Source organism: Juglans regia, chromosome 8, assembly GCF_001411555.2.
Source record: "Juglans regia cultivar Chandler chromosome 8, Walnut 2.0, whole genome shotgun sequence".
In the NCBI taxonomy this organism is placed as follows: Eukaryota; Viridiplantae; Streptophyta; class Magnoliopsida; order Fagales; family Juglandaceae; genus Juglans; species Juglans regia.
Genome location: NC_049908.1, coordinates 6,455,207 through 6,469,010, shown reverse-complemented (window position 1 = coordinate 6,469,010; position 13,804 = coordinate 6,455,207). Strand labels below are relative to the sequence as shown.

The following is a 13,804-nucleotide window of genomic DNA, read 5'->3' as shown; positions in this document are numbered from 1 at the left end:
AGGTCCAAGCCCACCATATTTATATTAATAAATAGATATATATTTAAAGAAAACAAACTTTCTTTCAAGAAAACGACATTGTTTTAGTGTTTTATTTAGATAGTATATAAGGAAAAATACAAAACGCTAAATCACTTTCTTGCCTCTTCTCTCTCCCTCCATTGTTCCTTTTCTATCTCCTCGTCTCTTTTCTTCTCTTCTTCTAGGGGTGGGCAGCGGGGCCGGGGCCCCGCTACCCCGAACAGCCTCGCACCCGTGAGGGCCACCACTTTTTGCTGATAGGAGGCCACCCTCATCTCTGGGTGGGTTCGGGTGGGGGGGGACACCACCCCCCCCCCCGCCCATTTATATTATAATATATATATAAAAAAATCTACACATGAAACGACGTTTTTTTTTAACCTGTTGTTTCATGCCTGGGTTAATAACGAAATCCCCCCCCCCTCCCCGATTCCCTCCCTCGCTCACTCTCAGTGCTCTCTATCTCTGCCTCCCAGTGACCCAGACCGCTGCAAGCCCGCAACTCTTCTCTCCCTCTCTCTGAGTTCCCGGCACCACACCCAGCGACCAACGTCCCCTTCAACGTCGCCTTCGCACGACTCGCATCCGATCCCTCTCTCTGCATCTCCGTCACCGAAGATCCGAAGGTAAGAAACCCTATCCCATTTTATTTTTTTGTGATTTATATTTTTAATGGAGATTGGATGAAGGATGGGGTTTATCGGAGATGGAGGATGAGATTTTTGTGAATTGTGTGCTGTGGAGCTTAGATTGTGCATGTGGTTTGGTTTGAAATTTGAATGAGTCCGTGACTCCGTGCATGTGAATTGTGTTTGTTTTCTCATTTCTATAATTATTTCGGATTGGATTGGATTTGATTGTGTCTAAAATTCTAATTAATTCAGATTGGAACCCCTAAATTAATTTAGGGCTCCAATCCGAAACCCTAAATTAATTTAGGGTTTCATACAACTTAAATTAATCTAAAATATATATCATACAACTTACTGGTGACACGATAACTCATAACCCCACTAGTAATTTGCAAACAAAATATTTTAGATTTTGTAATATATACATATATAAAATTTATAGTAGTGCACAACTACTACTTTCTTACTTAAGTTATAGGTTATAAAATTTATTTTACCTAGCAAGGCTCTTTAGGACAAGTGTTTTAGATATTGAATTATGTGAGATGATTCCTATATATCTTTCTTTATTTCTTCCCTACCCATATATGATGCATAAAAATAAAATATTAAAAATAAAGGTAATATTTGATTTTAGATGTTATTTTATTAAAGTTTCTGAACAAGGAAATTAAAAAGCTTATTTTTGCTCTACATGATTTAACTAATTTATAATTTAGGTCGGATAAAGAATATTGGGGACTTTCTAACTTGTTTCAAAAACTTATTAGAAAAAATATTATCCATCTCTTTTTTTCCCTGATGGACGTTGTATATACGTCATTTATTTGATCATTAATGCAATCCTTCGTAGATATTGCTTGTATATAATTAAGCATACATCTCAATATTCCAAAAGATATGTTTATAAAAAGAAAAAAAAAAAGAAAAAAAGAAGAAGATAAGAGTCCAAAAATTTTAAACTCCTGCTATCTAATCTTATGTCTCACATATAGGGACAAAGACCATTGAATCCAAAAATATTAAAAAAAAAAAAAAAAACCCTAAGCAGATTCAATATTGTTTTTTTATTTCTCATTTCTTCGTTAATATTTTTTAATTTGTTGGATGTGGACTTTTTCACCTTACTTAAATAAAGGAAACATCCATATTTTCTTGCCTTATGTAGTATATTTGTTAATATACTTTATTAAGAACATATAGTGTATTTGTTGTTAATATATTTTATTACGTTTCTAACCAAAGTACACAATATATATATTTACATATATATATGAATGTCAAGTGATAGTGCGATACTTTTTTTATTCTACTTTTCTTTTATGTTCATTATATAGTTGTTATGTTTTCTATAATTTCAGATTTCTTGTTTGCTCGAGTTCTTGGATATGCCAACTGATTCTAGTGCAAGCTCTCCTTTCCAGGCCGAGGACACCCCTACCCTTACCCCTACCCCTACACATACACCTACCCCTCCTACTCATACCCCTACCCCTAGTCCTACGGCACCTTGCCCCGCCCCACAGCCCAATAAAAAACCTGCTTCAATAGTTTGGAGTCATTTCACCAAACTAGAAGGTGGTGACTCAAGTAACCCCCAAGCCAAGTATAACCATTGTGAGAAAATTTATGGATGTCACTATAGGAAACATGACACCTCACAATTAAAAGTGCACTTAGAAGAGCAATGCAAAAAAAGTCCAATATTAATATCATTACAAGAGAAAAGCCAATCTAGGCTAGAAATTGGACTTCAAAAAATGGCGGATGGGACTAGTGGGGGTGCAACTTTGAAGGGGTATATTAAGTATGATCCTGATGAGTGTAGAAGACATCTAGCTCGTATGGTCATAATGGACGAGTTACCTTTTCAAATTGTTGACGGGAAAGGGTTCCAAGCATATTCTCACTACTTGGAACCAAGGTTTAATATTCACTCTCACCACACGGTGACAAAAGATGTAAAAAAATATTTTTACATTGAAAATGAGAAGTTGAGGGGTCAATTGGAGGATCAATTTCTTTGTCTCACCACTGACACTTGGATATCGATCCAAAATTTTAATTATATATTTTTGACTGTGCATTTTATTGATTGTCATTGAACATTGCAAAAAAAAAATTATAAAATTTTGTAAAATCACCGATCATAAGGGTGAGACAATTGGGAAGGCCTTGGAGGCTTCAATAAAAGAGTGGGATTTGACCCGAATTGTTATAGTCACAGTCGATAATGCCTCGTCTCACGATGTTGCATTGGGACATCTGAAAACTTATTTTAGAGAGGCAAATAAGACACTTATGGGCGGTGAGTGCTGCGTGTGAGACGTACGGCACATATTCTGAATCTAATTGTCAGTGATGGTTTGAGAAATCTTCATGACTCGATTGCTCGGGTTAGGACTGCTGTGAGATGGGTGAGATCTTCTCCTTCAAGGTTGGAGAAATTCAAGGTTGCTGCAAGATCTGCGGGTCTAACATCTAAGAAGGGCCTTTGTACGGATATGCGTACACGATGGAACTCAACATTTCTGATATTGGAGGCGGTCCAAGAATATAGGCTGGCATTTGCATTATTGGGTGACGAAAACATCCAATATGTTAAATATTTTGATGATCACGGGGGATTGGGGAAACCCGTAGATGATGATTGGGAAATTGTAACTATTTTTGTAGAGTTTTTGAGACTTTTTTACGATGTCACCACGAGGCTATCCAGAACTTTATACCCTACATCCAATGTTGTATGCCAGCAAATATATAGGGTAAAAGAAGAATTAGATGACATGGTCGTGGGTGGTCACTTTAGGCTGTGGGAGATAGTATTGATTATGAGGACAAAGTACAACAAGTATTAGAGAGATTTAACTAGGGCTAATAGTTTGTTATATGTAGCTGTCGTATTTGACCCGAGGTATAAGTTGGATGCCATGATATTTGGATTGGGCCTTGCGTACGGGCAAGTATGGGTGGAGCTTATTGCAGCAAGGGTTTGGGAAACCCTTACTAGATTATTTGATGAGTTTTCCACCCTGCGGGGTGGTAATATTGCGGCACCTACATCTACTCCCTCAGCCTCAAGCTCACAGTTTCCTGAAGTCGAGGTTAGGAAAAGGCGTAGATTGGAGTGGGGTGAGAGGTATGAGCATACCCCCTTCCTCCGGAGTTTTGTAAAGGCTCAGTCAGAGATAGACAGATACTTAGCAGCAGAGATTTTACCATTTTCATGAGATTTCGATATATTAAGTTGGTGGAAGGTGAATGTCGTGAAGTATCCCATCCTTGGAGAGATAGCCCGCACACTTTTGGCCATCCCTGTTAGCACAGTAGCCTCAGAGTCGGCCTTTAGCAACGGAATGCGTGTATTAGATTCATTTCGGAGTTCATTTGCTCCTGCCACTGTGGAGGCTTTGATTTGCATGCAAAATTGGATCAAGGGAACTCCAATTCATGTTCCGGATGTTCTTGAGTATGAGGAGGCCAACGTCGAGGAGGAGGGTGATGATCAGTCTGGATCTGATATTTATTTTAATTTTATTTTCTAATTTCTTATTTTAATTTATTTATTTTCATTTAATTGGTATTCATTAATTTGATTTCAAATTTAATACTTATAGTGATACATGAGACGGCGTCTACGGCTACCTCCGATGCAGTATGACTTTGTATTGGACTCACCATTGTCATGGTTTGCATAATTTCTCACCTAATTGTTTTTTGCATTTAAAATTTTGTTTCATCTTTATAACTTTTTAATTCTAATTTGTTTTAATTTTAACTTATTAATATTTCAGGTTTTATAACTTATTAAATTTTATTTTTAACTTATTGATTTTCAATCTCACAGCAATCGACACAACTCAGTGAACTCACCGCTACGGCTTCACCCCAAAATCAATTTTGTTAATTTACAATTAATGTAATGTTGCTACAATAGTTAATTATACAATTTGTAATATTTATTTTTTTTTAGAGGAGTTTGTAATAGTTTAATAGTTTATTAGTTCTCTTAATTTGTATAATTGTAAACTATTTATTTTAGCATAGTGTCTTACTGCCTTAGTGATGAATATTACTTAATTATTTAATAGTTGAAACTTAATATCTACTTAATAGTTAAATCTATGATTATATATATATTATTTGTTTTCTACTTATAAAAAAAAATTATTTGTTTTCTGTTTTTAAATTTATATATTTTTTAATCTAAATAATGGGTTCAAAGTGGCCCAAAACGAATTATGGGCCCAAAGTGGCCCAAAAACCGATTTTGGGCCATTTAAGGCCTAGAAAAATGTACTGGGCCAAAGGCCCAGTAAGGGATGCGGGGGGTGCGGACGGGTGGGGGTCCACCCCCGCACCCCAGGCAACTGACGAGGGACCCCGCCCCCGCATGGGCGGGGGTAGGGTCTGGGGAAAAAACTCTCACCCCCGCATATGCAGGACCGGGGGGCGGGGGAGGGGTGGCCCCGCCCCGTAGGGGGCGAGTATCACCCCTATCTTCTTCACCTCCTCCTTCATCACCACCCCAACCTCGCGGCAAGTATAAGTCTTTTCTTCCTCCTTTTCTTCTCCTCATTTTCCACTTTTTCTTCTTGAAGGTTGTGAGACACCTACAAGCGCCAATGTGGCCATGGGTTTGAGGTCACGAATAGCTGTGGTCTTGCTAGAGGAAAATGTTGCATTTTTTTTAAGATGATTTTTTTATTTGTGTTTACAACTTTGTGTATTTGTTGTTGGATGATAAATTTATGGATTTTATGGCTAGATTGTGGATTTGGTGAAAAATCTGAGTTGATTTTGAGTTTTTTTGTTATTTTTCAATTATGTTTCATTGTGTGTGGGCAATGGACAACTGGTCGTGAGGTCCAATCCACCTCTCAACATCCGAACGGGGGCACCAGCCCATGGAGAGCGAGGCCGGGCTTAACTCTCCCCCACCTATGCGAGAGCGTGAACATGGTGGCCCTCGTCTAGAGGGATGTGGGTAGCACCCTAATTTTGAATGATTTTATAAGTCATGCATTTAATTAAAAACTTATTTATAATATATATTAAAAATTGGTAATGTTATATACAGTTCTGGAATATACGGTTTCGACATATTCCATTTTTAAAAAATGAAAATCATTATTAAAATACATAATTTTTCATATAGATTCTAAATTTACTCAATTCTTTAAAAGAAATAAGCAAAAACTCCGCAATCTAGAAGCAATATTATTTACCATCAGAAATAATACAACTTAAAATAAATAAATAAAAATATTTATTCGACTATCTTATTATTATATCTAAAACTATACTTCCGAAATTATCCATAAACCATTTTTTTTTATAATTTTTTGTAAAAAAAAAATTCTAGACATAAATATGACACTTTACACATTTATTTAAAAATATATTATTTTATTTTTTTATTCCAAAAATAATTTTAGATATGTTTACAAATAAAATAAAATAAAAATATAAAATAATATATTTTTAAGTGAATATACAAACTTACTGGTACAACTGCTCTTTGCTAAATCCTTCCTTGAAAGTTTGAAACCGGGTAAAGGAGAGTAACCTTCAGTACAGTACCTCAGATTACGACGAGGGAAACGCGTCCTTAACCGCCGAGGCCGCCGTCAAGTAATTGAGCGTGTTCCTCAAGGTCTCTTTCTCCCTCTTCAGCCTCGCCGCGGTGTCCTCCAACTCAAGCAAAGCTTGCTGCTCCCTCGGGGCACCCTCGAAGGTGCTCCCAACGAAGAACGAAAACGGAGTCGGGAACTGGTTCCTCCGTAGGTCTATCGCCTCCTTCTCCGGCTTCCCGCCCAGCCGGTTCGAAAGCCGAATCACGTCCTTCATGTGCGCCTCGACCCCGTTCGCCAGCGTCTCCAGATCCTCTTCTCTGTCCCCGGACGGCCGGTCCTCCAGCCATGTCACCTCTGCGACGAGGTAAGGCTTGGTGCGTACGAGGTTGGTCACTCGGAACCGCTCCTGGCCCTTGCAGATGAGGAAGAACCGGTCGTCGACGAGGCGCTCGTGTTTGACCACCTCTCCGACGCATCCGACGTCCGCAGCACCCGAAAAATCGTCGGAGTATATGACGCCGAAGCGGAGATCGGTTTGGAGGAGAGTGTGCATCATCATACGGTACCGGAACTCGAAGATCTGTAGGGGTAGAATCCCGCCCGGGAACAGCACGAGAGGCAGGGGGAAAATAGGGAGCTCCACGACGTCGTTTGATTTCGGAGGATTAGTATGGTGCTTCTCGGAGAAAGAGGAGGAGGAGCACCGGAGAGAGTTGCGGTTTCTGCGGAGGGAATGGGTTCTGTTAGAAAATACTACAGGGATTGGATGTAGGGGAGAGGGAAAATTAACAGCTGGGTTTAAACTTAAAGCGGCTCTGTGAGAGAGCGACGAAGAGGGAACAAGCTGAAGAAAAGCCATTCTCCTCTGGTTAGCTTGCCATTAACGCCTGATTTGTGTGCGAAAATTTATTTATTTATTTCACTTTATGCATGCATACGTTTTTAAACGCCAACTCGTAAATAATAGATTTTATAATTTATATATACACACGAAAAATTAATATTATATGTTTATTATCTTTTTAAGTTATTATTATTTTTTTTATCATTATAAATATAATAATTTCTTAAAAACGAACAAAATCGATGTATTAAGTGCTGACTATAACTCTAACTATGGACCATAAAAGAAAGAGAGGGTGTGGATAACATAGAAGGAGGGAAATGAAGAGCTGGGGATAATCGGATGTGGTTTTGGATTTCCTCGTCGTGTTATTGATGGAGATATATATGTACGTGTCCAAGTGTCTCCTAGCCATCCTGTCAAAAAGAAATTTGGAACTTCCATGCACGTACGTACGTCCATGTGGTGTGGTGGTGCCAGTTGTTTGCTACATCGTTTTCAGGTTACAGTCGAGAGAGAGAGATCGGAGATATTATTGGCCTCGGAGTTTTTTATTCGGATCGTTTGGGGTTTATGCCGATCCAGAAGAAATAAAAACATCATACGATTTTTATGGTGATAGATAGTGTTCTTTCTTGGGCTTTTGGCCTGCATATCCAAAACAAAGCACGGTATATCGATATGGATCAAATTGGTACATGCAAAAGTGACGTAACTCGGAGTGACAGAGACCGAACTACCTCAACAAGACAGCAGCCCAGATTGTTAAGAATCTGGGCCTCTCAAGTCGTGCGAACCATATCCATAAGACGATAAACAAATGGGGATTTCCGGATAGCACGCACAAGTGGGTGGGACCTCGAAATCGTTGGCAGGATGGCTCTCCATTTCCAGCCCCAATCTTCTTCCAATCTTTCTCTGCTCTGTATGTCACTCTCCAAAAACCAAGGAAATTTCAAGTAGGAGAGAGAGATTGTTCAACGTTTAGTTGAGCAATGGAGACCCTAATTATACCCTGCAACTCTTGCACTCCTGCGCCAATCCCATCCAAACTAGGCAACCAATCCAACTTCTCACCCAAATCCACACTCTCTTTCGCCGAAAAACCACACCCAAAAGTTGCAGACTCTTACTTGAATTACCTTCGCAAAAATGGGCGCCTTAGCGAGGCCATAACAGCTCTTGATTCCGTTGCTCAACGCGGGTCCAAGGTAAAGCCCAAAACCTATCTTAATCTGTTACAGTCTTGCATTGATGCGAATTGTATTCACTTGGGTCGGAAGCTACATGCACGTATTGATTTAGTCGAGGAGGTGAACCCGTTCGTGGAGACCAAGATCGTGGGCATGTATGCTAAATGTGGGTGCTTGGATGATGCGCGTAAAGTGTTTTATGAAATACGTGAGAAAAACTTGTACACTTGGTCGGCGATGATTGGTGCCTGTTCGAGAGAGCAGAGATGGAGGGAAGTGGTGGAACTTTTCTTTGATATGATGAAAGGTGGTTTTGTCCCTGATAGTTTTTTGTTCCCAAAGATCTTGCAGGCATGTGCGAATTGCAGGGATTTTGGGACTGGGAAGCTGATACATTCCTTGGTTGTTCGTTGTGGGATGAGTCGTTGCTTGCGCGTTAACAATTCAATTTTGGCTGTATATGCAAAGAGCGGGAAATTGAGTTCTGCGAGGAGGTTTTTCGAAAACATGGATGAGCGGGATAGGGTGACTTGGAATGCAATCATATCTGGGTATTGCCAGAAGGGTGATAACGAGGAAGCTCGTAGATTGTTTGATGCAATGCGTGAAGAAGGGGTTGAACCAGGCTCAGTGACTTGGAACATATTGATTGCTAGTTATAACCAGTTAGGGCATTGCGACGTTGCCATGGAACTGATGAGGAAGATGGATAGTTTTGGAATAACTCCCGATGTCTTTACTTGGACTTCTATGATTTCGGGGTTTGCTCAAAACAACAAGAGAAGTCAGGCGTTGGATTTGCTGAAGGATATGCTTTGGGAAGGGGTTGAACCAAATGGGGTTACGCTTACAAGTGCAATTTCAGCTTGTGCGTCTCTGAAATCGCTAGACAAGGGAATGGAAATCCATTCTATTGCTGTTAAGAAGGGTTTAATATGTGATGTATTGGTTGGAAATTCACTTGTTGACATGTATTCCAAGTGTGGAGACTTGGAAGCAGCACAACAAGTCTTTGATATGATCTTAGAGAAAGATGCATACACTTGGAACTCAATGATCGGAGGATATTGCCACACTGGCTACTGTGGTAAAGCCCATCTTCTCTTTATGAAAATGAAGGAATCTGGTGTACCACCTAATGTTGTCACGTGGAATGTGATGATCTCGGGATTTATACAGAATGGAGATGAGGATCAAGCCATGGACCTGTTTCACATGATGGAGAAGGATGGGAAAATTAGGCGTAATACAGCTTCATGGAATTCTCTTATTGCTGGTTACCTGCATATTGGGGAAAAGAACAAAGCGTTTGGAATATTTAGACAAATGCAGTCTTCCTTTGTTATTCCCAACTCAGTCACAATTTTAAGTGTCCTACCTGCGTGTGCAAATTTAGTTGCGGGGAAGAAGGTAAAAGAAATCCACAGTTGTGTGATCCGTAGAAACTTGGAGACCGAACTTTCTATAGCAAATTCACTTATTGACACTTATGCGAAGTCGGGGAATATAGCCTATTCAAGAACAATATTTGATGGAATGTCTTCCAAAGACATCATCACCTGGAACTCATTGATTGGTGGTTCTGTTTTACATGGTTATGCAGATAATGCACTTGATCTGTTTAATCAGATGAAGAAGCTCGGATTCAGACCCAATAGAGGTACCTTTGTGAACGTTATCTTTGCCTACAGTCTTGCTGGAATGGTGGATGAGGGGGAGAAAGCTTTTTCTAGCATCACTGAAGAGTTTCAAATTATACCAGCTTTGGAGCATTATTCAGCTATGGTATGCCTGTATGGCCGTGCAGGGAGGCTTTCAAAGGCAATGGAGTTTATTGAAGATATGCCCATTGAACCTGATTCCTCTACTTGGGCTGCCTTACTCACTGGCTGTAGGATTCATGGAAATATTGGCTTGGCAATTCGTGCAGGAGAAAGTTTGCTTGACTTAGAACCGGGGAATATCCTGATTCACGAGTTAATTCTCGAGGCATATGCTTTATGTGGGAAGTTTGGGGATGCTTCCAAAACGAGAAAGCTTGAAACAGAGAATGCATCAAAAAATTCTCTAGGGCAATGCTGGATTGAAGTTAGAAACATAGTCCATACGTTTCTTGCGGGTGATCAATCCTCAGATGTGCTATATCATTGGATACAAAGAATACAAGATAAAGTTAAGGGACATGATATTCAACATGGGCTTTGCATTGGGGAGGAAGAGAGGGAAGAGATTGGTGGAGTTCATAGTGAAAAACTTGCATTTGCTTTCGCCATGGTAGGCTTTAATGCACCTAAAGTTATAAGGATCGTAAAAAACCGGAGAATGTGTGATGATTGCCACAGGACAGCCAAATATATCTCTGCGGCATATGGATCAGAAATATACTTGAACGACTCACAGTGTTTCCACTATTTTAAAAATGGTCATTGTTCTTGTAAGGATTATTGGTAGAGTTGGAATACAAACTGTTGAAGTCCCCAGATCTGCTTCATCAAAATCATAGAGGCTTTTTGGAGGGTTCAAAATTTCTTTAAGCTGTCATGGTTCTTGTAATGACATGTGAGTGAAAAATGTTATCAAAATCTTGATTTACTTAGCTATTTGCATTTTTTTATGTATTGAATAACTTCAATTGAAACTTAAGCTGTTATATCAGTCTCCATTTCATGAAACTACAACCTGACGGCAGGCTGGTATGTTGGACAGGATGGAGATTCACTTTGTATTCACATTCAGGCAATTTCTGACCAGGAGATATGCTTCCAAATGTAAATCATGCGATTTCTGCTCTTTCATCCATTTTATGTTTACGCTATTCTATTTTTATCTAAATATTCACTTCTGTAGCTTGGAACCATAAGCATTTGGTCAACTAACCGCATCCACTATATTTTCCTGTCCTCACCTCACAAAACTTACTTTAATTTGCAGGTCCATATACTTAATTGGTAAGAATTGCATTCGCGATTGGCTTTTGCACTGTGAATTCTTGACCTTGTCACTATGAGCAGGTATATTTTGAGAAATAGTTCTTTCACTGGTCTGTAGCGATCGCTGCCAAGGAAGATAATGCTTTCTTCAATAGGTGATTATTGATCCTCACGTTTGATATCGTCTGAAAGTATTTTTGTTTAATGCAATTATCCCCTTGGTATCTTGACTCACTTCATTGGCTGTCATAGAACTGCAAATTACCTTTTGGGCATATGGATTGCCGATCCCTATAGATTCTTGTTACATATCAGGTGAACGTGCAATGATCACATTTTAGTGAACCTAAGCCAAACCCAAACATGTATACAAGTCTTTTGGTTATTTTGTTTCAAGGTCAGAGGTGTGGCATATTCTGAAAATTGTTGTTTGAAGAACCCAAGCTTCATCACAGTTTTGGCTGGGATTGGTTTGGTAGTAATTGCCATTATGCAATTGCTGAAGTTTTAAGTTTTCTTGTAGTCATTTTCTTAATCATGTCAGATATGAACGGACCAGTTCTCACTTCTCAGTACCATTTTTAATGATGCCTCCATTGGATGGGTCTGACCCGCTATTGTGTATGGCATTCATGGTGTGCTATGAGAGAGAGAGAGAGTGAGATGTGCCTGCCTTCTTTGTTTACACAATTTTTTTGAACTTTATATATTCATAGAGAATTTTGTGTTGGAGATAATGTGATCCCGAGACCTTGCGGATTTTAGATATATAAAGTGAGTCTTACAGTATTTATTTATTTTTGCATGATGCGGGTGTGTAATTTTGTAACAGGCGTAGTTTCAAGGGTTCTATCATCTATGTTCTCAGAAGTTCCAAAATGGTATCCACTGATCATGAATGAAGCCCTCACGTCCTGCGTTGCATCTCTTGCAGCCGTTGGATCGAGACTTGTCAATTAGAAGAATGTGAATCTGTGATGCCCGCTTCCTTTCTTGTTAGTAACAGGTGGCACGTCCTAAATTGACCATTTGTACTCCAAACTGTCACAGTTTAATAATTTGCATTTCTATTTAAGATTTAAATATTGAAGTAAATGAAAAAAAAAAGGTCCGCTTTGCAACGGTCGGGCTAATAAACGTTCAAGAGTAGTCTTCCATTTATTGGTTGCCACGTAAGGAAAAATACAATACAATAAGATAAATAAGTTTCACCACACAGAAATGATTCTAAACACTCACACGGATTTTCTGTGGTCTTTCAAGCTTTCAACTTTTAGGAAAAATTCTCTTCATACTCAATTCTTCGTCCATTTCTCAACCTTTTGCTAAACCCTCCTGCATTCTCTACCCAAATGGCTTCCATTAACTTTAACCCATTTGACAATTGGTTCCAGAGTCTTATGCAAAAGGCCATAGATGGAGGAAAAGCCATTTTCAAAGAGAAAATGACCCAAATGCAATCCAATAGTCGTAGAGAGAGAGACATAAGAGTTGAGAAAAAGAGAGAGGAAAGTCATGGAAATGACCATTATCAGATAATTATCAACTCTGATTCAAAATATAGAAGTCCAAAATCGAAATTATTTTCCTAAAAAAATCTGTGTTGGACATGCTGAATATAAAGAACCAAAGAAACCCAATGCTTTGTTAAAGACATTCAAATCTGATTCGACTGTATAAAAGCCCCTCAAGAACCAACATCAATTTTCCTAAACTAAATCTGGAAAAATTTCCTAACCAATATCAGAGTCCAAGTTAGCCACCCAGACCGATTGTGATCCCTAGACCTCTCAGATCATAATCGGTCTTAGATGTGGACTGGGATTACTAGCAACCATAGTCGAGGGAGTCTACCGAAAAACCAAAAATTTCAAGTCTTCTTTGCTTCGTCTATAGTGAGTGGGTGGGAAAGTATCTAAGTGAGGATATATACAAACCAATGAGGAGATGTTGCTTGGACGGAGATGGGAGAGAGAATAGACGGAAGACCAAAAAATTGAAAAAAGAAAAAGTAAGAAATAGGGGGAAGAAGATCGACGAAGGGGAGAGAGAAAGAGAGAGAGGGTGCTTTTCGGATTATATGAATCTGCCAATAGTTGACAATCAGATGTAGTGGATATACATGAAGATTGTGGTGAAAAACTTCAGTGTCACTTAATTAGTAGTGGGCTGTTAATTGGGAAATATTAGACCGACCGATGCTAATTAGGATTTCTCTTTACACGTAACCATCTTAATGACCAGTTTTAATTGATTATGTAATTTAACCAAAATGTTATTGTTAAGAATTTAAATTGCTAGTTTTGATTGTTTTTCAAGTAAATTTTTAAAAAATGATGTTAATTCAAAATTTGATATTTTTACCTTTCATCCACTTATACGCATCTAAATGAATATTTTTACATCTTAAATGAAAGAATTCAATAAATGAGGAAATTAAGATACTCTGCTTCCTCTATGAGGGAGGAATCTTCCATTTCACAACTTTTTTTAACTTTTGAGATAAGTGATAATTTTACTATCAAAGTATAAGTGCTGAATTCAAATTTTGACTTTACACACTATCTTATTAAATTAAGAATAATATTATATACAATTTTAAGATGTA

The 13,804-nt window shown here is 38.7% G+C and overlaps 2 protein-coding genes across 3 annotated transcripts; one reads left to right on the top strand and one right to left on the bottom strand.

The window, feature by feature from the left end:
- Positions 1-6,109: 6,109 nt before the first annotated feature.
- LOC109008279 (lon protease 2-like) lies at positions 6,110-7,176 on the bottom strand. Its single transcript, XM_018988303.2, has one exon. The coding sequence runs from the start codon at positions 7,086-7,088 to the stop codon at positions 6,243-6,245; it is 846 nt and encodes a 281-aa protein (XP_018843848.2). The 5' UTR covers positions 7,089-7,176; the 3' UTR covers positions 6,110-6,242.
- A 117-nt stretch (positions 7,177-7,293) lies between these two features.
- LOC109008278 (pentatricopeptide repeat-containing protein At1g19720) lies at positions 7,294-12,336 on the top strand. 2 transcript variants are annotated; one of them, XM_018988299.2, is made up of 4 exons: positions 7,294-10,825; positions 10,973-11,034; positions 11,198-11,351; positions 12,029-12,336. In XM_018988299.2, exon 1 carries the CDS (start codon positions 8,069-8,071, stop codon positions 10,715-10,717), a length of 2,649 nt encoding a protein of 882 aa, XP_018843844.2. In that variant the 5' UTR covers positions 7,294-8,068; the 3' UTR covers positions 10,718-10,825; positions 10,973-11,034; positions 11,198-11,351; positions 12,029-12,336. The 2 variants fall into 2 exon arrangements, with proteins under 2 accessions (XP_018843844.2, XP_035548864.1); XM_035692971.1 differs by lacking the exon at positions 12,029-12,336 and having other exon boundaries at positions 11,198-11,430.
- The last annotated feature ends 1,468 nt before the right edge of the window (positions 12,337-13,804 follow it).

What these genes read in the sequence shown, in the direction of transcription:
- LOC109008279 (XM_018988303.2), bottom strand. Translation starts at nt 7,088, where the DNA reads ATGGCTTTTCTTCAGCTTGTTCCCTCTTCGTCGCTCTCTCACAGAGCC.
- LOC109008278 (XM_018988299.2), top strand. Translation starts at nt 8,069, where the DNA reads ATGGAGACCCTAATTATACCCTGCAACTCTTGCACTCCTGCGCCAATC.